At 42.2% G+C, this 26,783-nt stretch overlaps 1 protein-coding gene across 1 annotated transcript in view; it reads left to right on the top strand.

The window, feature by feature from the left end:
- Positions 1-26,783, top strand: part of efhd1 (EF-hand domain family, member D1) — a 111,544-nt gene that overhangs the window by 69,727 nt on the left and 15,034 nt on the right. Inside the window, exon 2 of the mRNA XM_048542911.2 lies at positions 6,817-6,964. Within this exon, the coding sequence (XP_048398868.1) occupies positions 6,817-6,964 (148 nt within the window). The remainder of the gene's footprint in view (positions 1-6,816; positions 6,965-26,783) is intronic.

The following is a 26,783-nucleotide window of genomic DNA, read 5'->3' as shown; positions in this document are numbered from 1 at the left end:
CATACAATTCATTGCAATGCTGACATTGGCCACAAACGACATAAATTAGAATGTTGCACTCCTGAGCCCTCATTGGAGAAGCCAATAACACAGATTTGCTGTACAAATAATTAAATACATTGCAGTGTGCACAACAATGGATCAGCAACAGTGCAGCTGATGTTTATATATACCCAAGCTACCAATCTGACAAAGATTAGATCAAAAATTACCTGCTCGTCCCAAATTTAAAATGTTACATTTAACAACATCGCTAACAACTATTTAAACCTGAAGGAATGAGAAATACTACTCATAATGATTAATTGGCAATGCAACAGACAGTACATCTGTTTGATTGCTGGGCAGCTAGATTGAAATGGATAAAACTTGATTTTCTGCAACGAGTCTAGTTCAGCCCTGTTGCAACAATTTCATACCTTTTTGAAATGGCGAGCCAGACAATGAAATGCTATTTTCACAAAGTTAGTCGCAGAATGATGGAATTGAAATATTGAGAACTGATCTTTGCACAAACTAAGAACCCCTCTGTCCTCATAAAAATGGCACCAGAGGCCAAACTGGAAATTCTGCTTCCTGTCATTTCTTTTTTTTAATTTTTTTACAGCAATCGGGGGAGAACATAGGTTATAATTTGGACATCTGTAACTTGTGGAAGCAACTGCACGCGTTAAAATATTCGATTTTTGCAAGTGCAGTGTCAAATACAATGTTAAACCTGGTAAGATAAAGCCAAACTTAGTGAAGCACTTTGGTGAGGAAAGATACCTATTTAGATATAGTCCAGAGACACCTTTATAAGAGGTAAAAACCAAAAGAACTGTAAATCAAGAACAAAAACAAAGTTGCTGGAAAAGCTCAGCAGGTCTGGCAGCATTTGTGAAGGAGAAAATAGAGTGAACGTTTCGGGCCTGGTGACCCTTCCTTCCTCAGAACACACTCTGATGAAGTGTCACCGGACCCGAAATGTCAACTCTGTTTTCTCCTTCACATCTGCTGCTAGACCTGCTGAGCTTTTCCAGCAACTTTGTTTTTGTTCCTTTATAAGAGGTGATGTGCCCTTTTGAATTATTATTATTAGACATGAATATATATGTAAATAAAATGGATAAACTAAATGGACTTGCCCAAAAATACTGTAAAGTATTTAAATCTCCTGCCTCTTTTTTTTCAAATATTTGGAATTGTGTGTAGAGTTTTAAAAACTTATTGCTTAATATCTCACCCTGACAGGAATCTGAATCATAATTATGTAATTAGTCCTGCACGACTAACTTTACCAACTACCATTAGCACACTGCGTCCCTGCAATTGTACAGGTTGAGTAAGAGCTCCAAATGCTTGAAGTCTTTGAGTGGAACTCTGAATGAAACTGTTCACATTTATAAGAATTGATATATTTTAAGGAATGTTATTGCAGTAAATGTGTTTTTTTTTGCAGTAATAAATTAAACAACAGATAATGGGGACAAATTTAACTACTAATCAGCTAATTATCAACTTTGAGTTTCTAAGGCCTCGGATGTTTTCTCACACTGTCTTCCCAAACCCATCTCATTACTAATGGATTGCACTCCGATGGTTTCCTGCATGTAGTTTCCACTGGGGAGATGATAGAGCAGTGCTTTTATCACCAGACTGTTACTCCAGAGACTCGTATAATGTTCTGGGGTTCTGGTTGGAATCCTGTCATGGCAGATGGTGGATTTGAGTTCAGTTGGAAAAAAAAATCTGGAACTGAGAGTACAATGATGACCATGAATCTGGTGGTGATTTTAAGAAGAAAAAAAAAATCATCAGGTTCACTAATGTCCTTGAGGGAAGGCAATGTGATTTTACTCTTAATTATTTGGGAATTAAGAATGGGCAATAAATATTGGCCTTTTCAGTGATGCCCTCATTCTGAGTGGGGGAAAAAAAGTAGCCCTGTGCCATTTTCTGTCAGTAGAGACACTGTACATTGTTGGGAATTCTGGGATTCCTGGCGACAGTGCCATGTTTAAAATGGCATTCTGCACTAGGTCAAGTGCTGGCCGGCTGAAGATGCTGTATGAAGTTCTTGTGTTTTGTCCCAAAGATAGTGGACAGAAAATATTTAGTGTGCCCATAAAGATCTGGGGATCCTAATGGATGGGATGATGCAAAAAGGGCTGTTCTCTCCAGCAGGACAAGCAGAGGAGATCATAACACCAGTACCTGTCAGCTTAAGTCAAAGTTTTCCATTAATGTCAGAGTGTGTTCACAGTCTGGAGGAATGCCAGCAATAACACAAGAAGGTCTATGGTCATCCCTGTTCTGAAAGGGTAAGTTCCAATATCATCTCTCTGCTACCCCTCACTGTCTCTCTCTATGTCTGCTACATCACCAACTTCTCTCATCAGTGCTCACACTTCACCATTCTCACTGTTGCATGCCTTCTAAACTTCCTATTCTCACACTCTGGATGCATCCACCTTTTTCTTCCAGCCACTTATGTCATACTTAGTCCCTCCCTTTGTCTCATTCTGGGAAGAAAAGACACATTTTACGGCAGAGAGAGAGATGACAGGTGGTGGGGTGCTGATACTTAGTTTCCCTTTCTCAGTAGTGTTGCCACACACCTCCCGCCAATCCCTTGATGTTTGGTGGACCGATCCCTATGATTAATAGTGGCCCAGCCCTTGGTTAACTTGGATCGGCAGCTCTAACTCATGAATGACCAGACCCCAGACTAATCCGTATGCAGCTCTCTGACTCTCTGACTATTTTCACCGGATCTTTGGGGATGACACCCAGGCAGTGGACTGAGATTGGAGGCTATACTTAACTTACTCTGCCAAGGGCCCTGACTGAAGGGTGAGCTCCTTGGCCTGCCGAGGAATACTTACCTTTATTCTTTGAAACATGGCCATTGGTTGAAACACGTGTATTACATTTGTCACCGTGAGGTGATGGCATGTGCTATACAAGTGATATTAATATTGCCTCACAGTATCATACAGGAACATGCGTACCCCTTGACTCATTATGACTGACAATCTATATTCCTGCTTTTCTCTTCTGCATGGATCTTAGACAAACTCTCAGACGTCTGTGTTCAGCTCGGTCTTCGGAAAGTCAATGCTAGCACACTGATTGCCTTGTGCAGAACCTCGGAAAGGCTGTGTGTGTGTGGTCATGTAGCTAAGAGAAAACATCGCTGATAGCCATGACAAGCTATCTGATTCTGTATCTATGTTAAAACGCAAGATAAAACAATAGGGTTGTGAGCATTTTAGCTCTGGTAGTGGGGCCACAGCATGGAGAGGCCAGGCATTGCATGGCTGCTGTGAGCATTCAAACAGGCACAAATTACATGAGCATTAAGAGCAGGCACAGGTCTGAGTTGCAGCTTAGTCAAATCTGTTAGGTAGGTTCCAATCACCGGGCACAAACTATTCTTATGCCAGCATTCCAATGAAAGATGCCAGAGTGCACCATGAAAATGTAGAGTTGTGCTGCACATGGAGCAGAGTTGTGCCACAAGAGTGCAATGAGACTGCCTCATGTCCACAAACCTTGACATGGGACAAGGGTTGTTTGTATTCTCTACCCTCAGGAGCATGGGCTGAGACCTTGACTGGTGTCCTAGATGGTGGTCTGGAGGAGCAAGAGGTGAGCTGGAGTCATCAAGTACCTGCTCTGATATTCATGTTGGGAATTGTCACTATCTAGGTTCTATCTGGCAGAGTGGGAAATTGCATATAAGTAAGGTGCAATTAAATAACAAGATCTTAATGCATATAAATAACCACTTCTTACTCACTAATGAGAACCTTGTGTCGCTGTTCAAGATTTAACGGAGCATAGGATTCTTTGCTGTTGATGCCAAGATGTTCCTCACTGCTGATCTTGTGTCTGCTCACCAATGCCCACGTTGTTCAGTGGCTGGGGAGATTCTGCTCTTAACCTTTTATTTAATCTCAATGTGGGCCATGAGATCTGCCCTTGGTGGATACTGGGTGGCAGGAAGGGAGGGTTTAGTCATATGAATAATTGACATCAGTTGGTACTGAGTTGGCATATGGTCTATAAAGGGCCATGAGCAAGTGGCTTGATGGAATAGTTGTCCTGCAGTGTGGGTAGAGGATCATAGGTCAGTACGAAAGGTATGAGGGCTATGGGATTCAGTGAATCATAAAGCAGCATGGACGATATGAGGAGATTCGGGAAATTGTTGGGCGATGTGGACCATGAGGTTTCACACATTGGCATGGATGTATGTGAGGGCTAGAATGCTTTTTTGTTGCAAGAGCAAACTGTGCCATAAAACTTTGTTTCATTCTTCAGAGGCCAACCTTTCACCCACATCAGCAGCCCCGAATATTTATGATAATATTATAATATCATAGAGTCAAAACATAGGAACAACTTGGTCCAACTCCTCTATGCCAATCAGATATCCTATATTAATCCAGTGCCTTTTGCCAGCATTTGGCCCGTATCCCTCTAAACCCTTCCTACCCATCCAGATGCCTTTTAAATGTTGTCATTGCACCAGCCTCCACTACTTCCTCTGGCAGCTCATTCCACACACACACCACTCTCTGTGTGGAAAAAGTTGCCCCTTAGGCCCCTTTAAAATCTTTCCTCTTTCACCTCAAACCTACGCCCACTAGTGCCTAACAAAGCATTGCCCACCCAGTCCACATAACACACAATGCACTACAGAGCTGAGAGTTGTCCTACCTCAGTGCTCCTGATGTGGGTATAAGACTTTGTGCCCGAACATTGCTGCACAACTGCTCCTTACGTGCAATTGTTGAGAAGGTCGCGCATATATAATAGCAAGTGCTATCAGCCTGTTAGTAGCAGGAAAACCTGGTCCAGAGCTTCCATGAAGGTAAGAGCCAAACAAATTGGACAAGTTTCCCAGTTGGATATTTCCATAAATTGATTAACATAAGTAACTTGCTTTCCCCTTCCCTGCCAACTCTTTAGTTTTGTTACTAAGTCTCATTGTGTATGAAAAGGAATGGTGCAAATGCCACCAGGCTCATAAAGAAGAGCAATTCATTGCTCTTGCAATTCTTGGCATCTGGTTAATTTCACTCTGGCAACCTGTCTAAGTGGTGGGTTACTTAATTTTAAACAACGGTATGCATTAGTGACATCGGTTTTGAACGTCCTGAAGCTGTTATTCATTCACACACTGAAGCCACCTTCTATGATCCCAGGTCTTTTTCTGCCCTTGTTCTACCCCTAAATGGGATTGTTGCATCAACCTAGTATGCTGAGAAGCTTGATTGCAAAACTGGGGACATTAATTATTTACAAATTACAATTCGAACAAAGATTGAGCGTATTTGGTGACACATTAATTTCCTTCCTTGATCAGATTTAACGTGTATGACAGGAGGCTCCTCTAATTCTTCCACTGAACAAAATGGCTAGGCTGGTGCTAAGTGTCCAGTTCCTGAGATATTCTATCGCATCAGCTAACCTTGTGGAACTACTGCTCTCTCCATTATTTTAAAGGGTTGACTAATGCTGCTGTCAGTGAGCCATTGTCTGTTATCAATATTCTATTCCTGAGCAGTAATGGTACTTTGTTTTTACACCTTTTTTTGCCACTTTAGTCAGTGACACAAATTTTCCATTGCTAAACGAAATTAATTCTTTGGTAAAATTTTGAGGAAGATTGCTGGCCTTGCACATCTAATGAAGGGAAATTTTGCAAAGTCTAACTGTTCACTCTAGTGAGCAGAAATACAGCATTTGTTTGCTATTCAAAATAATAGTTTTTTTTGGTTTTGATATTCAATTAAATAAAAAAAGTTTGATTTCAATTCACTCATAAATGCTAATGTCTGATTGCTGTAGTAATTTTTTCTTAAATAGTTAATATAGTCACTGGCCATCATGGCCATAAATTGGATTCACGTCGCACATATCCTTGGATTAAATTTAGGTATCACTTCTCTGGATAAGTTGGTGTATTCTCCTGATCTGCAAAAGATGCTCTGAAGTCCAACCATTCATTGCCTGCTGTACTTTTTGGGACATACTGTGGTCAGGACAGACACTTTTTTGCAATGTGAGTTTGTGTTTCTTTGCTGGAACAATCCACAAATTAATCCTGCTGCTGGGTTATCTCTCTCCCAATACCTTTCTGTTTTCAAATACCTTTTCTCTTTAATATGTACTGACCTGTAACTTAGCCTGAAAGCATTCTGTGCACAGCAATGCTGTGTTAAGAAATTTCTCTTAACCTGTCTTCTGACTTATTCTTAAACCGTCCCTTTCTCACTTAAATCACCAAATGGAGTAGAGTGAGTAGGGAGAGATGATTGAAATGATACATTATTTTAAAGACTCCCTCTATCTTGCTCCACTTTCTCTTTTCCAGTGGAAATGGCTCCAGTACCTTGAGTCTTTTAACATAATGCTAGTTTATCATATGTTCAGGATTTCTTTCTCTTGTTAAGAGACTTATTGGATGTTTGTTTATTAAATATGTTCACATTTTATATTCCATTTGCAAGCATTTTCAATAAAATTAAACCCTTAAAGTAAGATATTTTTGTCTAATTGAAGACTGCAATAAATGGGTAACTGAGTGTTCTTTGGCCCAAAGTGATAGTGTTTGAAATCCAACCTTGGTGAAAAGAACTTAACAACATTGAAGCAGTAGTTTGTTTCAAACAATATTCTAATTTGTCACTATTTCTATTTAATTTCATAAATATCTTCTCTTCTGCAGCTTCATCTCCCATCCAAACAATCCCACCTTCCACCGCCCAGCCAAACATGAGGTTGCCTTGTGTCTAACTCATTGTTTGCTGTATTCTTCCACAGCTATGACTCTGGAAGGGATGGCTTTATTGACTTGATGGAACTAAAGTTGATGATGGAGAAACTTGGAGCCCCTCAGACTCACATTGGCTTGAAAAAAATGATCAAAGAAGTAGATGAGGATTTTGATGGAAAGCTGAATTTCAGAGAGGTGAGAATATGGAGATATGTAAATTAATACAATCGATATGTTTTCCACAAATGTCCCTTTGAATTATTTGTGACTGTAATCAGCATTTGTCCAGTGGAAGTGTGAGTATTTCATCTCAGGGCATATATACAATCCATTCATGCAGTAGTTATTTTTAGCTTCTGAGGAAGGGTCACCAGACCCAAAAAGTTAACACTGACTTCTTTTCACAGAGGCAACCAGACCTGCTGAGCTTTTCCAGCAACTTCTGTTTCTTGTTACTTTTAACTTTCCTGCCTGGCAGATGTGTAAAACCTATTTAAAGCAACATTGAGTGTTAGTGCAGGGAGATCTAGTTTCTCAACTTTGGAGGAGAAATGAAATGTTTGTGATAGATGGAACAGTAAATGGAGGAGGAGGGGAATAATAACCCTGTCCAACTATATGTTGTTAACAAGATGGATAGAGCAAACTTCCTTAGGTGTTCACTGAATACTGGAGTTTATGTTGCAAACCACAATGAAAATGAAACAAAATATTTTTGTGTGCCTGTAATAAACCTATTGTGGAATGTTGTACCACTTTTTACCCATTCCTGCCTCTGCGCCAACCACCTACCTTTATAGCTTATTATTGCCTACATCTGTTCTTTCATATTTCTTAGAAAGTGCTCCAAATTCTTTAAATGGTAAAATTCTGAATTAATTGGGAGAAAATAATCATTGATTTTTATTAACACTTGCAAAATGCATATTCATTTTATTAAGTTTTACTGAGGGATGTAATTTTGTATGAGGTGAATATCTTGTAACTTGTCTGGGCCACGTGACCAAATTGATGTAAAAATATACAACTGTTCAGTCAACAATGTTAAAGCTCAAGTCAGTCTAGAAAAAGGATAAACAGTTTATTTCTGGTCTTAAAAGACAAGAAATCTGTTTGATATGAAGAGACTAAATTCCTATGGTTCTTATTCAGCTGTTTAGTGAGGGAATCAAGCAAGTTTTATATCTTTACCGTATTGCATCATGATCTTCTTTCCCAGTAATTCTGAAACGATCCAAACAGCACCATAATTGGAATTTCTGCAGAAGTATTTGCACTGGTAGTGTCTGTTTGTAATATTTGACCAATATTTTCTTAAACTTACACTGCCTACATAATGTTAAAGTCAGTAATTGCAATCCAAACTTGGGATAGTCTCCTTCAATAACAGAATGTTAAGTATATGTGCTTAGCCAAATAGCTGTTGAAAACTATGAATTGTAAATTATCATTGTTAACACCAACAAGATGTATTTGCCTGGATTTAAAGCCCTAAACCTTTGTCACAGTCTTAGTATGTGTAAAGACTTAAACTATGTGTATCCAAGTTGTGAATCTCAATCACTCTTCTATTCTTCACCTCCTGCTTTCTTTGCATTTTTAAGCAAATCAGCAGCCAGCTGTGGAGGAATTTTTAATCCCCCCGGAGTTCGCCTGATCTAATGAGTGCTGAAGAGGTTTATTTAAGAGGACTCCTGAACTGGCTATGTAGTATTTTGTTTCTTGGGAAACAGCTGATATATAACTATTTATTCACCCCATAAAAAGGAGAGATTATTGGTTTATAATCTTTTCTTATCATAGAGTAGCTAATTTCGAGTCTCAAAATTTTACAGCACAGACCCTTTTGATCCAACTCATCCATGCCAACCAGATAGCCAAAATTAATCCAGTTCCATTTGCCAGCATTTAACCCATAACCCTCTAAACCCTTCCTATCCATATACCCATCGAGATGCCTTTTAAATGCTGTAATTGGACCTACCTTTGCCACTTTTTCTGGCAGCTCATTGCATACACCTACCAGCTACTGTGTGAAAATGTTGGCGCTTTGGTCCCTTTTTATATCTTCCCTCTCTCACCTTAAACCAATGTCCTCTAGTTTTGGACTCCCTTACTCTGGGAAAAGGGCCTTGGCTGTTCATCCTATCCATGCCCCTCATGACTTTATAAACCTCAATAAGGTTACCCCTCAACCTCTGATGCTCCAGGGAAATTAGCCCCAGCCTGTTCAGCCTCTCCCTGTAATTCAAACCCTCCAACCATGGCAACAATCTTAAATATTTTCTGAACCCTTTCAAGTTTCACAACATCCTTCCTACAGCAGGAGTCCAGAATTGAATGCAGTGTAGATATTAGAACAATTAAAATGGGAACTGCAGCTGCTGGAGAATCCAAGATAATAAAATGTGAGGCTGGATGAACACAGCAGGCCCAGCAGCATCTCAGGAGCACTCTGATGAAGGGTCTAGGCCCAAAACGTCAGATTTTGTGCTCCTGAGATGCTGCTGGGCCTGCTGTGTTCATCCAGCCTCACATTTTATTATCTTAGGTACTAGAACAAATTGGGCTGAATTTAATGAGGATACCCTTGAAAGTTGATCTTGTTAAATAATTATATATAAACATAAGAACATAAGAACTAGAAGCAGGAGTAGGCCATCTGGCCGCTCGAGCCTGCCCTGCCGTTTAATAAGATCATGGCCAATCTTTGAGACTCAGCTCCACTTACCCACCCACTCACCATAACCCTTAATCCCTTTTACTGGTCAAAAATTTATCTAGCCTTGCCTTAAAAACATTCAGTGAGGTAGTTTCAACCACGTCATTGGGCAGGGAATTCCACAGATTCTCAACCCTTTGGGTGAAGAAATTCCTCCTGACCTCAGTACGACATCTGCTTCCCTTTATTGTGAGGCGATGCCCTATAGTCCTAGTTTCAGACTACTAAACATTTGCCATTATCACTTATAAATGTTAAACATGTCGTTCTTGAATCTGTCACCAAGCCTTTAAGTTGTTTCTGCACTGTAATTTGCCATGATGTACCTTCGTATATCCTTCCTCCAATCCTATAATATTACTGCTATTGCTAAGTCTGCTTATTCTAATTTGTTAATTACAGTACATTGTTCAGCAAATGGTTTTGCTTTAGCAGATCCATTATGGATTGTTTTCTGTTTTTTTACCAAACATAACTGTTGTCTAATTTGCATTTTCAATGTCAGTAATATAGTGGCAAATATATAATTATGAATAAGGAACACAAAAACAGAAATATCAATGTTTATTTATCAAAAACAAACTCAAAAGATTCATATTGCCATGTGGCCTTGATAAAGAATGATTTTGCCCTTGCTGGAAAGCTTTTCTAAGCATGTCTGTAGTGGGAAAATGCAGCTAGACTCACAGAATAATGAAAAATGTTGATCATCCATACCAGAAATTGATTTGATAAAAATGGATTATGCATCATATTCTGAGTAACATCTTTTTCTCTTACTTCCTTGGGTGAAGTTTGGGTTGCTGACTTTTGGAGTCTTCAGAAATTGCACACAAAATATCCTTACTCTCCTGTAAGTAATCCAGAGGAAAATGCATTGCCGCATTTGGAATAGTCCATTCCTTAAGAATGTAGGAACCTACAAAGTGGTAGAGTAGGAGAAGGGTGCTTGGAGGGCAGCTTGACTACTAAGTCAAGACAAAGTCAACTGGCAAGGGAAAACTTCAGATTAGATACATTGAAGAAGAACAGGAGTTTGGTAGAGATAGCAAGAAGTGCCGATGCTGGAGTCACAGACAATACAGTGTTGAGCTGGAGGAACACAGCAGGCCAGGCAGTATCAGAGGAGCAGGTGTTTTGGGTCAGGACCCTTCTTCAAAAATGGGGAGGGGGAATGGAGCCGGGAAACAAATAGAGACAGGAGGGGTGGAGCTGGAGAAGGGAGGTGGGATGGTGATAGGTGAGTGCAGGTTGGGAGTCGTAGGGATTGGTCAGTGGGATAGGTGGGGCGATAGGTGGGAGAGAAGATGGGCAGGTTGTCAGGTCTTCCTCTTCCTCTGCTACAGCAATGGCTGTATCAGTGCTGCCTCGTGCTCTCACGAGAAGCTTGAACAGTTCATCAACTTTATGAGCACTTTTCAACCCAACGTCAAAAATCTTGAACTCAGCCAACACTCTGCAGCATTTATGCTCTCTCACCAAGATCTGTTCCTCCATTACCCTTATGTTCACTGATCAAAATTCGCTCATCCCTATTCCCAAATTCCTTGCTGGTTTCACCCTTCCCTGTCTCTACACTCATGAATCCTTGCAACCCATGGGACCACTAGCTTATAGAACTCTGCGGTCCCTTTTAAAACTTACCTGTGCACAGAGTAAAGAAAATATTTGGACCATCTCTGATACCACCACCTCTGTCCTGGACCTCTCCATCTCCATCTCTAGTGACTGCTTTGAAACTGACGTCTATCTCAAGCCCAACGACTCCCACAGTTACCTGTACTACACCTCCTCTCACCCACCCTCTTGCAAGAGTGCGATCCGCTACTCCCAATTCTTCCACCTCCGCCGCATCTGCTCCAAGATGAGGCATTCAACTCCCAATTATCCCAGATGTCCTCCTATTTCAAGGACCGTAACTTGCCCCCTCCAGCGACCGAAAGTGCCCTCAACTGCATCTCTTACATTTCCAACACTTCTGCCTTCATACACCCTCTCCCCTCAACAAAGATTTTAAGACAGAATCCCTCTTATCTTCACGTATCACCCCACCAACCTCTGCAATCAGCATATCATTCTCCACCACTTCCGCCACCTACACTGGAGGAGGGGGCTGCACAGATTTCCCCATCATCAATGATGGAAGAGCCCAGCACATCACTGCAAAAGATAAGGCTGAAGCATTCACAGCAATCTTCAGCCAGAAGTGCTGAGTGGATGAGCCATCTCGGCCTCCTCCAGTGGTCCCCAGCATTAGATATCTGTCTTCGGCCAAGTCAATTCACTCTACGTGATATCAGGAAATGGTTGGAGGCACTGGATACTGCAAAGGCTGTGGTCCCTGACAACATTCCAGTAATAGTACTGAAGACTCGTGCTTCAGAACTTGCCGCCTGCTTGCCAAACTGTTCCAGTACAGTTACAACACTGATATCTACCCGGCAATGTGGAAAGTTGCCCGAGTATCTGTGCACAAAAAGCAGGACAAATCCAACCTGGCCAATTACCACCCTGTCAGTCTATTTTCAATCATCAGTAAAATGATGGAAGTTGTCACCAACAGTGCTATAAAACTGCACCTGCTCAAATAACCTGCTCAGTGATGCCCAGTTTGGATTCTGCCAGAATCACTCAGCTCCTGTTCTCGTTACAGCCTTGGTTCAAATATAGACCAAAGATTTGAATTCCAGAGGTGAAGTGATATCAAGGCTGCATTCAACCAGGTGTGACTTCAAGGAGTCCTAGCAAAACTGAAATCAGTGGGTATTAGCGGGTAAACTCTCCAATTTTTGGAGTCATACCTGACACATAGGACGATTGTTGTGCCTGTTGGAGGAAAATCATCTCAGCTCCAGGATATCTCTGCAGAAGTTCCTCAGGGCAGTGTCCTAGACCCAACCATCTTCAGCTCCTTCATCAATGACCTTCCCCCCATCGGAAGGTCAGAAGTGGGGATGTTCGCCGATGATTGCACAATGTTCAGCACCATTCATTGCTCCTCAGATACTGAAGCAGTCCATGTTCGAATACAAGAAGATCTGAACAATATCTAGGCTTGGGCTGACAAGTGGCAAATGACTTTCCCACCACACAAATGCCAGGCTACAACCATCACCAATAAGCAACAATCTAGCCACTGTCCCCTGACATTCAATGGTGTTACTATCACTGAATCCCCCACTGTCATCATCCTGGGTGTTATCATTGACTAGAAACTCAACTGGACTCCCCACGTAAACACAGTGGTTACAGCAGCAGGCCAAAAGCTAGGAATACTGAGGCAAGTAACTCCCCTCCTGACTCCTCAAAGTCTGCCCACCATCTATCTATAAGGCACAAGTCAGGAGTGTGATGGAATACTCCCCACTTGCCTGCATGACTGCAGCCCCAACAACACTCAAAAAGCTTGGCACCAAAAGAGGACAAAGCAGCCAGCCTGATTGGCACTACACCTACAAGCATTCGCTCTTTCCACCACTGATTTTCAGTTGCAACAGTGTCGACTATCTACAAGATGCACTGTAGAAATTCACCAAAGATCCTCAAACAGTAGCTTCTAAACCCACAAGCACTTCCATCATGAGGGACAAGGGCATCAGACATATGGGAACACCACCAACTCCAAATCCCCCTGCAAGCCATTCACCATCCTGACTGGAAATATATTGCTGTTCCTTCACTGAGCTGGGTCAAAATCCTGGAATTCCCTCCCAAATAGCGTTGTGGGTCAACGCACATCAGGAGGAATACAGCAGTTCAAGAAAGCTGCTCACCATCATCGTCTCAAGGGCAACTAGGGATGGGCAGGAAATGCTGGCCAGCCAGCGATGCTTACATCCCATAAATGAATAAAAAAAAACTGAAGAGATATTTCCTGCCCCATCCCATCTGCCTTTTGTAGGGACCGCTCTTTCTTTGACTCTCTTGTCTGCTCCACACCCCCCATTAACCCCACCACCCCCGGTGCCTTGCTCTGCAGTCATAGGAAGTGCTACACATGCCCCTACAATCCCCCTTCACCTCTTTTCAAGGCCCAAGACAGATCTTCCATTATCCGACAGGGGTTCCCCTGTACATCCATCAACTCGGTCTCCTGTATCCACTGCTCCCGATGTGGCCTCCTCTACATTGGTGAGACCAAGCATAGACTTGGACACCATTTTGTAGAGGGTCTGTACACAACGAACGACAGCTCCTTCCGGTTGCCAACCACTTCAACTCCACACACATCCCATCCCAATACCAATGCCCAATCCCCACCACTCCCTCCCTGCACCCACTTATCACCTTGCCCAGCCCCACCCCTACTCTCTATTTATTTCCCAGTTTCCTTCCCCTTCCCCATTTCTCAACTCAAAACATCAACCTTCCTGTTCCCCTGTTGCTGCCTGGCCTGCTGTGTTCCTCCAGCTCCACACTGTTGTCGCAGGAGTTTAGCAATTGCGTACCAAATGGGGTGGTGTCATGCGATTTTTAAAACTTCCACAATATGCCAAACGACAATTGGTAAAACATAGCAAGACTTCCGAACATTACACAACAGATATCTCATAGTTTTTCCACGTAGACTGTCCCAGAGCAACTTTCAATCTCATGGGTCCCCTTTATTTGTTCACAGGATGTGGGCATCACTGGCTAGGCAGCATTTATTGCCCATCCCTACTTGCCTAGAGGGCAGTTAAGAGTCAACCACATTGCTGTGGGTCTGGAGTCACATGTAGGCCAGACCAGACAAGGATGGCAGTTTCCTTCCAGAAAGTACATTAGTGAGCCAGATAGGGGTTTCCCCCCAAACACTTGGCAATGAATTCATGGCCATCATTAGACTTTTAATTCCAGATTTCTTTTTTTTGAATTCGCGTTGTTCCATGTGCCATGGTAGGATTTGAATCCAGGTCCTCGCAACATTATCTGAGTCTCTGCATTAACAGTCCAGCAATAATACCACTGGGCCATTGCCTAACCCTCATGAGTAATGTGTAGTCATCTGTAAAAGTTGGAAAGTCCAAGGCTGGTTTAAACTGGAGAGGGGTATTAAACTCTTTGATATTTATGTTATTGGTCCCTATCTCTTGTAATCTTTGGAATCAACGAAGAAGCTGTTCCACTCTTTGTTGAAGGTATATATAATAAATTAGCGCTTGCTATGTAAGTCAACAATTTATACTTTGCATTTATGTCTTTGGGATGAGAATAATTACTTCATTCCACCTGAAAAAGATACTTTATCTTCCCTTTTAAAATTAAATCAATGGGAGCGTTACCTTAGAGGCAGAATCTGGATGAGGGGATTTATTGACCTCCATTTTGGCTTGCTGTCCATGTATAGTTTACATATTTGAACCAGAAGATGGCCACAGGAGCCCAGACCATGGGTGCATAAGGCATCATGGCCGAGTGATTGGAAACAAGGATGTGTAGGAGCTTTACAATCTTCCTGGAATGTTGGCTTACTGGTTTTGATGCCAAGCAGCCATCTTCTAACAGATATTGAAGGCCTGCAGACCTATAGGAACATTTTTTGGCCTCTCGTCCATGGCTTTCATTGGCTCGTTGTGAGCTTAACTGCTGTCTTTCAACTGTGCGTAGCAGTTCTTCTAATTTCCTAAATTGGCTGATCCTGGTATGCTGGACACCTGTGTGAAATGTAGAAAATAGTAATCAGTTGGCCATTTGGCCGTTCGAGGCTTGTTCCCTGTCTAGCAATTTGAGAAGGTTTGATTATTGGTAGCTTAAAGATAAACTAACCCATCTGTGCACCATTGCATTGTGAAGCAACAAACAGCTGAGATTTAGAAATTTGCTGGGGGCCTGGGCAGTCAACGGCCTTCTGCTTTGGCAGTGTTAATCATGATTCCAGTAAAGCTGCTGAGCTCATCTCTCAAAACCAACACCCTAATTGATATAACTCTAAGCTTAGAATGGTTTAACAGTACTGGAGTGTGCTTAACATGCACTTCAGTGTCAACCTGAGTTGGTTGAGACTCAAGCTTCCTTTTTAACTTCCTTTGGTGGAAACAAAGATTTTTTGTCTCCCCTCTGCTTTAAATTGACTTGTACAAGTTGGCACCTGCCGTTGCACACAATCCAACATGACCTCAGGAACACTTGTATAAACAAATGGCAACCAAAATCTTTGTGCCAACTGGGAAAGAACTTTAGCCATGTGTGAGCTGCACTCTCTCTCATTTTCTCTATCTCTTTCTGTGTCACTGTCTCACTGTCTTTTTTTATGTCTTTTTTTTATGTCTGTCTCTTTCTCTATCCCTCCAATTGAATTGTGTTCTTTCTGTCATACTCTCTCTCTTATGCAATGCCTTCAACGCTAAATGTATGAAAACCACTGTGAACCCACTGTGATAAATGAATTTGCATTTTATAGCACTTTCAAGTCTGAACTCAAAAGGATATCATTGTTAAACGATTACTCCATTTTCAGAGTTATATTATCAGATCATCTATCCTGGTAACGTTAACAAAGGCACCAGGAGAAATCCTAGATAACAAAGTGTGAAGCTGGATGAACACAGCAGGCCAAGCAGCATCTCAGGAGCACAAAAGCTGACGTATCGGGCCTAGACCCTTCATCAGAGAGGGGGATGGGGTGAGGGTTCTGGAATAAATAGGGAGAGAGGGGGAGGCGGACCGAAGATGGAGAGAAAAGAAGGTAGGTGGAGAGGAGAGTATAGGTGGGGAGGTAGGGAGGGGATAGGTCAGTCCAGGGAAGACAGACAGGTCAAGGAGGTGGGATGAGGTTAGTAGGTAGGAAATGGAGGTGTGGCTTGGGGTGGGATGAAGGGATGGGTGAGAGGAAGAACAGGTTAGGGAGGCAGAGACAGGCTGGGCTGGTTTTGTGATGCAGTGGGGCTAGGGGATGAGCTGGGCTGGTTTTGGGATGCTGTGGGGGGAGGGGAGATTTTGAAGCTTGTGAAGTCCACATTGATACAGGCTGCAGGTTTCCGAAGCGGAATATGAGTTGCTGTTCCTGCAACCTCCGGGTGGCTCAGTTTTCTTCAAATAATACGATTGAATTGAGTTTGCACACACCTTTTTAGAATATTGATTGTTCAACATCTCATCCTTGAGGTGACATTGCCTAAAATAAGTGTCAAAGAAACTCGAACTGGTTGTTTGGTCCCTTAAACCTCCTCTGCCATTCAATCAGTTCATGGTTGATCTAATTATGGCCTTAGTTTCACTTTCCTGTCTACTGCCCCCATAATCTTTGTTTGCTGCTTGTTTTTTTTTGTAAATCAATGATTTGTCTAATTCAACTTTGTGTTCTCTTGGGTAGTAAAATCCAAAGACTTAATGGCCCTCTGAGACAAAATTTCTGCTCTTAAGTGGGAGACCTCTCATTCTGATATTCAATGCTCTTGGCTCTAGATTCCTCACAAAGGCAAATATTCTCTCCAGCCGAATAGATTGGATGCTAAGCTTCAGTAAAGATAACAGCTGAGGCTTTTTGTCACTCCCTTTGTATGGGACAAGCATCTTAAATGGCACCTCTATTGGTGAGAAAACACAACTGGTCACCTGCCAAATCCGCTCAAAGAGCTGACAGAGCAAGGGCTAGTTTCTCATCCATGTTGCCAGCCAACTAGAGGCTGGCAGTTTCTGAACCGAAGTCTGCCAATCAAGGCCTCCTCAGGAGATCTTCTGGTGAAAATTTGGATGATCTTTGTCATCTTGTCATGGAGAGAGATGGATTGGAGGCAAGGATGGGGGTAGTTGGCTTTCAGAAGTCGCCCTTTGTCTGCCATCCATATATTCAATCGTGTTGCCATCTTAACTTGGTCAGCAGATCACCCTGATTTCCCAGTAGGAAACTTTCTCAGCAACCAGGAAGACCGATACTTGGCAGGGGGTGGAGGGGAAGCAATTTTCAGCCTTTAATGACCTATTAAATAACCGCCTCAGGATCTTAATTGCTGGTGACTCTGTAAGCCGCCTTTCTCAGCATTTAATTGCTGAGAGGGTGTACATCTCTCCCCACAGCCAATTCTTTCAATTATTTCACCTTTTTACCACCCCCAGGGAGGGGAAAATTGCTCCCCATATCTTGTACTTGAGGATAGGTCCAAATGTCTTAACCCTACCTCAAAGGACAACCACAACATTGGAGGAATCCATCAGTACACATCTACATTCAAGAAGGCCATGCACAAGAAGTAGTGTATTTCTGTTGAAATTGCCATGTTGGGGATTCTGGTGAGGATCCACATTAAATAATATTCTGCTGGTTGCAATTTGCCAAACTGAAATAGCCCATTTGTCCCCATTTGTTCCTGTTAGTTGGCTTAACCCAAAAACTAACCCTAACCTGCTGTCCATGCTAATATAATACTCGTCACATCATGAGCCCTCCTGTTGTGCTTTCTCCAATGTCTTTTGAACATTCAAATGAACCACATGTGCTGGTTCCCCTTTACCTACCCTGCTTTTGATATTGTCAAGGAACTTTAATTTTTTTCTGACGGGTATTTGAATAAAGCAATGCCTCAAGTGTCAATCTAGATTGTGAACTGGAGTCACTAGGGTTGAGGCTTGACCCCATGATCTTCTGTCAGAGATGTGCTAAGTCTGGTGAAGGATCTATGTGGACTGCAGCTATTTTATGGTTTTCTGTAAATTTTATTTTTTTAAGAACACTTAATAGACAATAGGTGCTGGAGTAAGCCATTCGGCCCTTCGAGCCAACACCATCATTCATTATGACCATGGCTGCTCACCCACAATCAGTATCCTGTTCCTGCCTTATCCCCATAATGCTTGATTCCACTACCTTTAAGAGCTCTATCTATCTCTTTCTTGAAAGCATCCAGAGAGTTGGCCTCCACTGCCTTCTGGGGCAGAGCATTCCATATATCCACCACTCTCTGGGTGAAGAAGTTTTTCCTCAACTCTGTTCTAAATGGCCTACCCCTTATTTTTAAACTGTGTCCTCTGGTTCTGGACTCACCCATCAGCGGAAACATGCTTCCTGCCTCCAGAGTGTCCAATCCCTTTAATAATTTTATACGTCTCAATCAGATCCCCTCTCATTATTCTAAACTCAAGTGTATACAAGCCCAGTCGCTCCAATCTTTCAACATGTGATAGCCCCACCATTCTGGGAATTGACCCCGTGAACCTATGCTGCACTCCCTCAATAGCAAGAATGTCTTTCCTCAAATTTGGAGACCAAAACTGCACACAATACTCTAGGTGCAGTCTCACCAGGGCCATGTACAGCTGCAGAAGGACCTCTTTGCTCCTGTACTCAATTCCTCTTGTTATGAAGGCCAGCATGCTATTAGCTTTCTTCACAGCCTGCTGTACCTGCATGCTTGCTTTCATTGACTGATGTACAAGAGCACCTAGATCTCGTTGTACTTCCCCTTTACCTAACGACTCCATTGAGATAGTAATCTGCCTTCCTGTTCTTGCCACCAAATAATAATAGAAAATAATAGAAAATATTGTTTAAAAATACATCCGTATATATATTATTCTTAAAGGTATCTACATCATTGTTTATCTATTGCTACAATAAAGTAGGCTACGGTATACATCTTGAACATATTATCTGTCCGTGCTCCAGATTATCAGTTCTGGCGCCGTTTAATTTTCCAATAACTTCTGCAAATGGTTGTCATTCAGCGCACTTCCGTGTCCTGGGTGTCTTTAGCTGTTGTATATCCTCATGTATCCAACCTCAACTCCCTGTTCATTCAGTTAGTTACTACTTACACTCCCACTGGAGGTTACTTGAGCGGTTTATTCAAAGCATTTGTTTTCCATTTTCTATCTAAAATTGTATTGCCTGGAAAACTTGTGCAACCCACATGTTTCCACTGAGCTAAATGTTAAATTGTGAGGGACAAGATTCCTCCATATACAAGGCATAGCAATTACAAATCCATTCATTATAGACAGTTTTACAATTTTACTACAGTTGCTTATCTAGAAGATATAAAAATCACTAACTCATTTTGAATGTGAGGGGCAGAAAGACTAGAAGTTGAATAATTTGTGACTTTATTTTTGGGCTCCCCATTGTGCATTCCTTATTTGCAGAAATTGAATTATGCTACTTGTCAACTGTGGTGGGACATTTTCATATTGACATATTTACCAGGATTTTCGTGGAGTTGGAGACTAGAAGGATGGAAATGGGGAGAAGAGTCCAATTCCAGGATTCCCAATACCACTCTAGAGCTTCTGGTTTTCACTGGTGCCTTTTTAAGAGGATAGGTTGCCTGAGCCATGGATCTGTATACTGCACTGAGAAATGAATCCATGTTCTTGTAGGGATAGGTATGTCTGAGTCGAGGAATGAGCCAAATAGCCTACTTCTACATCTCGTATTAGGATTTTTTGAAAATCTGGTTGATGGTACTTCTGTCGTGTCATGAACCACAGTCAGGAAAAGTAAATAGAAAAGGTCCTCAGTGTGCCAGCCACTAACTCCATATCCCATGCCAAGCTATGGAATTTCCATTCTCGGTCATTCAATGTACACTGTATAGACCAAATAAACCATGGAGTAAAAATGTCCTTTTTAAAAATGCTTTGAAAATAGTCATTCATTAATAACTTTTCACTTTTTTTTAAACTACAGGCCTGGGGTGCAACTGTTTCAACACTCTAATAGATGTCTGGGGTTCCCAGCCAGGACTGCAAAATGAAGCTGAGCTCAGACACCAGTTAGACTGTTGACACAACTGAGCTCCAGGGAAAATGTTGCTTGATTAATAGATTTAGCTCTCATCATTTTTCTGGTAATTGCACAGTATTGATGCTTTGAAGGATCTGAATGATTAATGCATTTATAGGCCAGGAACTATGAAAGACCATGGGTTGTAGATGGGTATCACGGCTGGCATTGGTAAAGCTAAGGAGCCAGGGGAATTGGATGAAGAGGCATGGTATTAGACCATATGGTATAAGAGCAGAATGAGACCTTTCTGCTTATCTGGTCTGTTCCTGCATTCAATCATGGCTGATATATTTTGAAACGCCATTCTCCTGCCATCTCTTCATAACCTTTGATTCCCTTACAAAACAAGAACCTATCTATCTCTGTCTCAAGTAAACTCAGTGACTTGGTCTTCACAACCTTCTGCACCTATGAGTTTCGCAGAGACACCACCCTCTGGCTGAAGAAACTCCTCCTCATTTGTTCTAAGTATCAGGCAGAATATGGTCAGAATATGGTCAGAATATTCCAAATTTTTTTTAATAGAATCCCTACAGTGTGGAAACAGGCCCTTTGGCCCAACAAGTCCACAATGACCTGCAGAGCACACAACCCAGACCCATCCCCAATTATTCCACCCATTCCTGAACGCTGTGCAATTTCAGATGGCCAATCCACCTAGCCTGCACATCATTAGATTGTGGGAGGAAACCAGAGCACCGGGAGGAAACCCATGTAGACATGGGGAGAACGTGCAAACTCCACACAGAAGTCATCTGAGGGTGGAATTGAACCCAGGCCTCTGGTGCTGTTAAGCAGCAGTGCTAACCACTGAGCCACCATGTCTGACCAGAGCCACATATAACCTCAGCAGTACATCTGCTATTGTATTCTAGCCATCTCAAAATGAATGCTAACATTGCATTTCCTTTTCTAACTGCCAACTGAGTCAGCACATTAATTTTAAGAGAATCCTGAACTAAGACTCCCAAGTCACCTCGTGCTTTAGATTTCTGAAGCCTTTCCCATTTAAAAAGCAGTCTACACCACTATTCTTTCTACTAAAGTGCAGAACCTCACACTTGCCCACGTTGTATTCAGTGTGCCACTTTTTTGCCAAGTCTCCTAGCTTGTCCAAGTCCTTCTGCAGCTTCAGTGCTACCTGACCCTCCACACATCTTTATGTCCTCCACAAACTTAGCAATAATGCCCTCAGTTTCTTCATCCAGATTGTTAATGTACACAATGAATAGTTATGGTCCCAACACCAATCCCTGCAGTACTCCAGTCACCAGCTGCCATCCTGAAAAAGACCCTTTAACCCCACTCTCTGCCTTCTGCTAGTCAGCCAATCCTCAATCTGTAGCGGCACCTTACTCCTAACATCAGGGGTTCTTGTCTTATTTAGCTGCCTCCTGTGCAGCAACTTGGAAAATGCCTTCTGGAAATTCAACCAAATCACATCCTCTGGCTTTCTTTGGTCTAACTTGCTCAATGCCAACTCAAAGATTTGTCAGCATGATCTCCCCTTGATGATGCCATGCTGACCCCACTCCACCCTGTTTTACCATGTACTTCCAAGTAATCTGCGATCTCATCCTTAATAATGTATTCTAAAGTCTTACCAATGACTGGTGTTAGGTTAACCAGCCTATAGGCAAGAATGGGCATGGGTATTGTAAAGTGGGGAGAGCTAGATAGCTTGACCTTATTTTCATTCTAACCAAGTAAATAGCCTTATTCACATCCCCTGTGAATTCTTTCTCAGGACAACAGCATATATTCTGTAATGAAAATCCGATCTTTGCATGCATTTTGCCCAGAGATAGGCAGGTCAAGCTGTGAATTTTCCTGACTCCGGCTATCCACCTGGAGGGTTGCTTTTAAATATATACAAATGTGAAATGTATTCTAGAAGTCACTTTGCTTTCGTGATGAGTTTTGAAGTGCAGGTCCTGTTTGTATCTACTTTTTTGGACCTTTGCCTATCAATACCATTCTTTAGCATTAGAAGTATAGGTATAGAAACAGTGTGCACCTTAATTCAATTTAAAAAAAAACACTACTTTCAAAATAACCTCTCTCTTTAGATGTAACCTTTAATCTTTGTTAAAATTAGTGTAAAAGCCCTTTCATTGACGGTCGTAAGGAAATGTATCTTCATGTTTAATGGATTGTAGACAACATATGTAACATATGAAGCTGCTTACAATGATGATAATGATTCATTTTCAAACAGATGTACATTAGCCTCTGGGACACAGGCTTTTTGGCCTGTACTTGATGTTAAAGAATGCAGCAAACAATCTTGTTGCCACTATTAGTTCTCAATTGTGCCAAAGGAAATGAGCCACCATTTTCTCTATTCAGAATTAACATGGGATATGCTTAATCATTGCATTAAATGGTATCAAATTAATCAGCCATAAAGCACCATGGAAACTTTGAGTCATTGTGACAGCTTGTTTAAGTAATTTTGTTGCGCTAATCCAGGGAGAAAATCTTTTAAAGACAAAGTCTGCAAACCAAAATTGCAGATTTTAGCATTTAAAAAGTTGCTTTTCTCTTGTAGGCATTTTTGGTTCCAGACGAAGTCTGCTGCAGACCATTCTATGCTGGCACATCCTGGAAACCACCTTTTCCAAATTAGAGTATTCACCTGTTTTCCTCCTTTTCTGCTTATTTTGCATGAGATTTTCTCAATTTGCTGCAACATGTTATACTTACAATAAACAAAACACATACTAAAATAACTCCTCAAAGGCTGGCATCCCATCACCAAGCCTCCCCTTATTTACATCAGACTAGTACCTAACACTGCCCTTGGACCAAATGCTGACAAACGTAACTAGATTAATTTAAGATCTCTAATTGACATGGACGAGTTGAACTGAAAGGTCTGTTTGCATGGTGTACATCTCTCTGATTGAGCCAGCGCCTATACTGAGTAAAACCCCTGACACTCATACCAGCCAGGGCTCCCTGATTGGACCGGGCTAACACCTCCTATAGGGTCCTCATTCTACAAAGTGCACCAGGCTGACCTTGTTCCAATCATTACATCCCTCCTATCTAAATCCTGTGATGTAGGCCCGTTCTTTATCCTGTAGCTTTTCCTGGGCCGTTTTTGCACTATGTCTGGTTCCTCTGACTCTGTCTTGGATACTTATGGTGTGTCCTGGACCATAGCCTGCATCTTGCATCTGGAGTGTCTCAGCTGAAATGATGTCAAGGCTGCGATATCTGCTGTGTCCATCTTGGTTTCTTTGATGCTAGACTGAGGGGAAGAACCACAGGTTCTGACAGACTTTCCAACGGTTCTCAGGCACCCAGCATGTTTTGTTACTGCCTCATTTGTGAGATTGCAGCTTTTGTGTGGTCCACTTGTTTAAGGACTGCCTCTCCTACCCAAACATTTTACGCTACGGGACCTGACCTTGCATTGTCCATGCCTTTTACCCATGTGGGCTACTCCCATAGTTCGGATGTCAAACTTCGTCCCCTGAAGTAAACTGTCTGTCTCACTTAGAGGAGTCTTGTGTCCAGCTTTGGCATTTCCGACACCACTCTAACCTCACGCCCTGGCACCCCAAGGTCCAAGAAGATCAGGTTTAAACAGGTGTGGAGTCTTCTCCCCATTAGCAACTCTGCAGGAGACCTCTCTAGTTATGTGAGGAGTGATCCTAAATAATACTGGAAATAGGATAGATTGGTCTCAAGTGAAGCTGTAGTCTGTTTCTTTAAGCCTGCCTTCACTGTTTGGATTTCTTTCTGCCAGACCATTGGACAATGGATTGTATGGAGCTGGTCCTTACATGCAGAATGCCATTCAACTTTAGGAAGCACTCAAATTCCCAGCTGGTAAATGATGGCACATGAGCAACACCTCCTGGGAGTCTGCGTATTACAAAAGATGCTCATAGCTTTCTGTTGCCATCCCAGTGTTCACTGAATCAACAGTGTGCACGCCCAACAACTTTGAATGGGTATCCACAATGAATAAAAACATTGAGCCAGTGAAAGGACAGACGTAATTGACGTGTAACCAAGTCCAGCATTCACTTGGTCATTCCCATGAATGTGGGGGAGTTGTTAGTGATAATTTTTGTCCTTGTTGGCGCTCTGGGCACTGCCAATGCAGCTGTGTTGGCATCCAATCCCATCCTTGTCGCCACTGAAATAACTCCACAAAAGGTCAGTATCCCATCACCAGGTCACCCTTTATTCATTCATGCATAGCACAAGACACTTACCCCAGCTAGCACAGAGCCAGCTCCTAGGGTGAACAGAGCCCTGACAATCCAGTTTATATCTGTCAGCCAGGGCTTCCTGATTGGGGCTGTTAATCTGGTCCAATCAGAGAACTCCTACTCTAAGGTCCACCTGGCAGACCTCATTCCAACCATGACCCATACATTTAGAATTATCTGGCAACTATCGAGGTTAAGATTTAACTCCTCACTTGGAGTTTATGTCTTCGCACACCCAGACTCTAAGGGCTGAATTTTGATGACTAGTCCTGCTGATAGTCTGGAGTATGGCAGCAAGTGTCAGGATCCCAGAGGCTCTGGGGGGAGGAGGGGCAGGTTTTTACAGAATGCTGCTTCCAGTTTTGCTGAAGAAGTTTATATTTAATGAGACCTTCAAAAGTGACAGATGGAACTGTTCAATTGGCAAACTTAAGTGACAACAGCTTAACAAGGAAAGGCTGCCCCACCAGTTCTGAGGCTTCTTTTGTGATGCTTTGATGTAAGTGCCAGCGGGGGAATTTTATTCCCAACAGATGGGAGGAAAATGTCTGCCTCAGAACCAGAGAGCTGGCTGGGAGTCATGAAGAGGTGAGCTTCCTGTGTGCTATTCCTTGCATGTGTATTCAGTAAGCTAATCGGGTAAGAAAAAGTGAATTATATGAATGGATGATATGCATGAAATCTACATTCAAGTGCCAAACGCTCCCAGCTTTTCCTGCACAACAGACCATCATACCTTACAGATCCCCACAATTCTCTTTTAAGCATTCTTCTCACGGCCTATCCGGAAAAACTAGCACTTACACTTGCCCTCATTATATTGCAACATCTCCCTCACAGTTTCCCTTCATAAATGTTGTCATTTCATCCCCTCAGCCTATTCCATTTCTTCCACTTGTCACTCGCTTCAGTCTCCTTTTGCAGAAGGAGAAACAGGAGCAGAACACCAGGAAGAGTTGGTGAACAGCGGGGGGAGCTTTTGAATGAACCCATCCTGACTGTTGTGCAGGATGGCACACTGAAGATAACCACGTGTTCCAAGACACTGTTTATGCGGTGACAAAATTTGGTATTACGTGGCATTCAACACACTCCTGTTGATTTGATGTCAGCAGCCACTGAAATATGATCATCTGCATGATGTGCTCCCTAAACCCTTTCACTTTGCCAGTTCTAATTCATAAGTTAAGTCTCTCCCAGATCCTTCAGCGTCATATAGGAACTGGTACCAGAGGAGAAGCAAGGACACCTCACACTGAGAAACCCCATCCCATGATTCTCACATCCCACTCACCAGCTCAGATATATATACCTCGGTGGGGCCTGCAAAGCAGATCATTACAAAATCACATGGTGAGCAACACATTACCATGGAACATAAGAACTAGAAGGAGAAGTAAGCAATTTGAACATGTTGTTGTGCCATTGAATATAACTGGGTTTGACTTAGTCATGGTTTTCACTTCACCCTCCTCCATTACACTAGCCATCCCAATCTCAGCCACTAACACATACACTTTCAGTTCCTTCTCAGAATCTTCACCGTTTCAATAATATCACCTCTCTTTATTTTAAGCTCCAATGAGTAAAGGGTCAACCTTTCTCATTAAGACTCCTTTGACTACTGTACTCGCTCTGAACTAGCCCCAGTTCTGGTAATGCCATCTTAAATGGAAAAAAGAAATAAACACTAAAGAATGTGTGGCCCTAGGAATGTTTAAACTGTAGTAACAAGACTTTATTGCCATTGCAATAAAGAAAACAATCCATTTGCCTTCCTAATTATTTTTATCTGTATGCTAACCTTTTGTGATTTTGTCTATGAGGACACCCATGTCTCACTGTATTGCAGCATTCCGCAGTCTCTCTCCATTTAAGTGACATTCTGTTTCCCTGCTCTTTCGACCAAAGTGAATAACTTCACATCTTCCTACGTGATTCTTCGTGTACCTAACTTTTCCCAGTCCTCTGACCTGTGTATATCCCTCTTGCAGATACGATTTTTGAGACATGGGAAGGATGTGCAGGCTGGTTGGTAAGATGCAGTTGTGTAGGTTCTGCCCCATTTCCAATAGATTTCAGAGAAAATGGTGGGTGTGATTCTCATAGAAGGGAAAGCTAAACTCAGCGGGTCCATTTGAAAGCAGGTTCAACCAAATCCAATTTTGGTTGTTGTAAAAGGCTTAATCTGCAATTTGCCAAACACAGACCCATGGACTAGATGCACCTGCTCTTGAAGGGAAGATACAGTGTCATTAACTGTCACAATCTTATTTTTAAATCTCTCAGTCAAACTTGGAGAAAATCTGGCAGTAGTAGGTTTTCTTAACAATAAATCGGCTAGATGGTTTAGATTGACAA

This window comes from Stegostoma tigrinum, chromosome 14 (genome assembly GCF_030684315.1).
Source record: "Stegostoma tigrinum isolate sSteTig4 chromosome 14, sSteTig4.hap1, whole genome shotgun sequence".
Taxonomy (NCBI): Eukaryota; Metazoa; Chordata; class Chondrichthyes; order Orectolobiformes; family Stegostomatidae; genus Stegostoma; species Stegostoma tigrinum.
The sequence above is the reverse complement of the archived record's forward strand: the minus strand, read 5'-3'. Positions and strand labels throughout refer to the sequence as shown.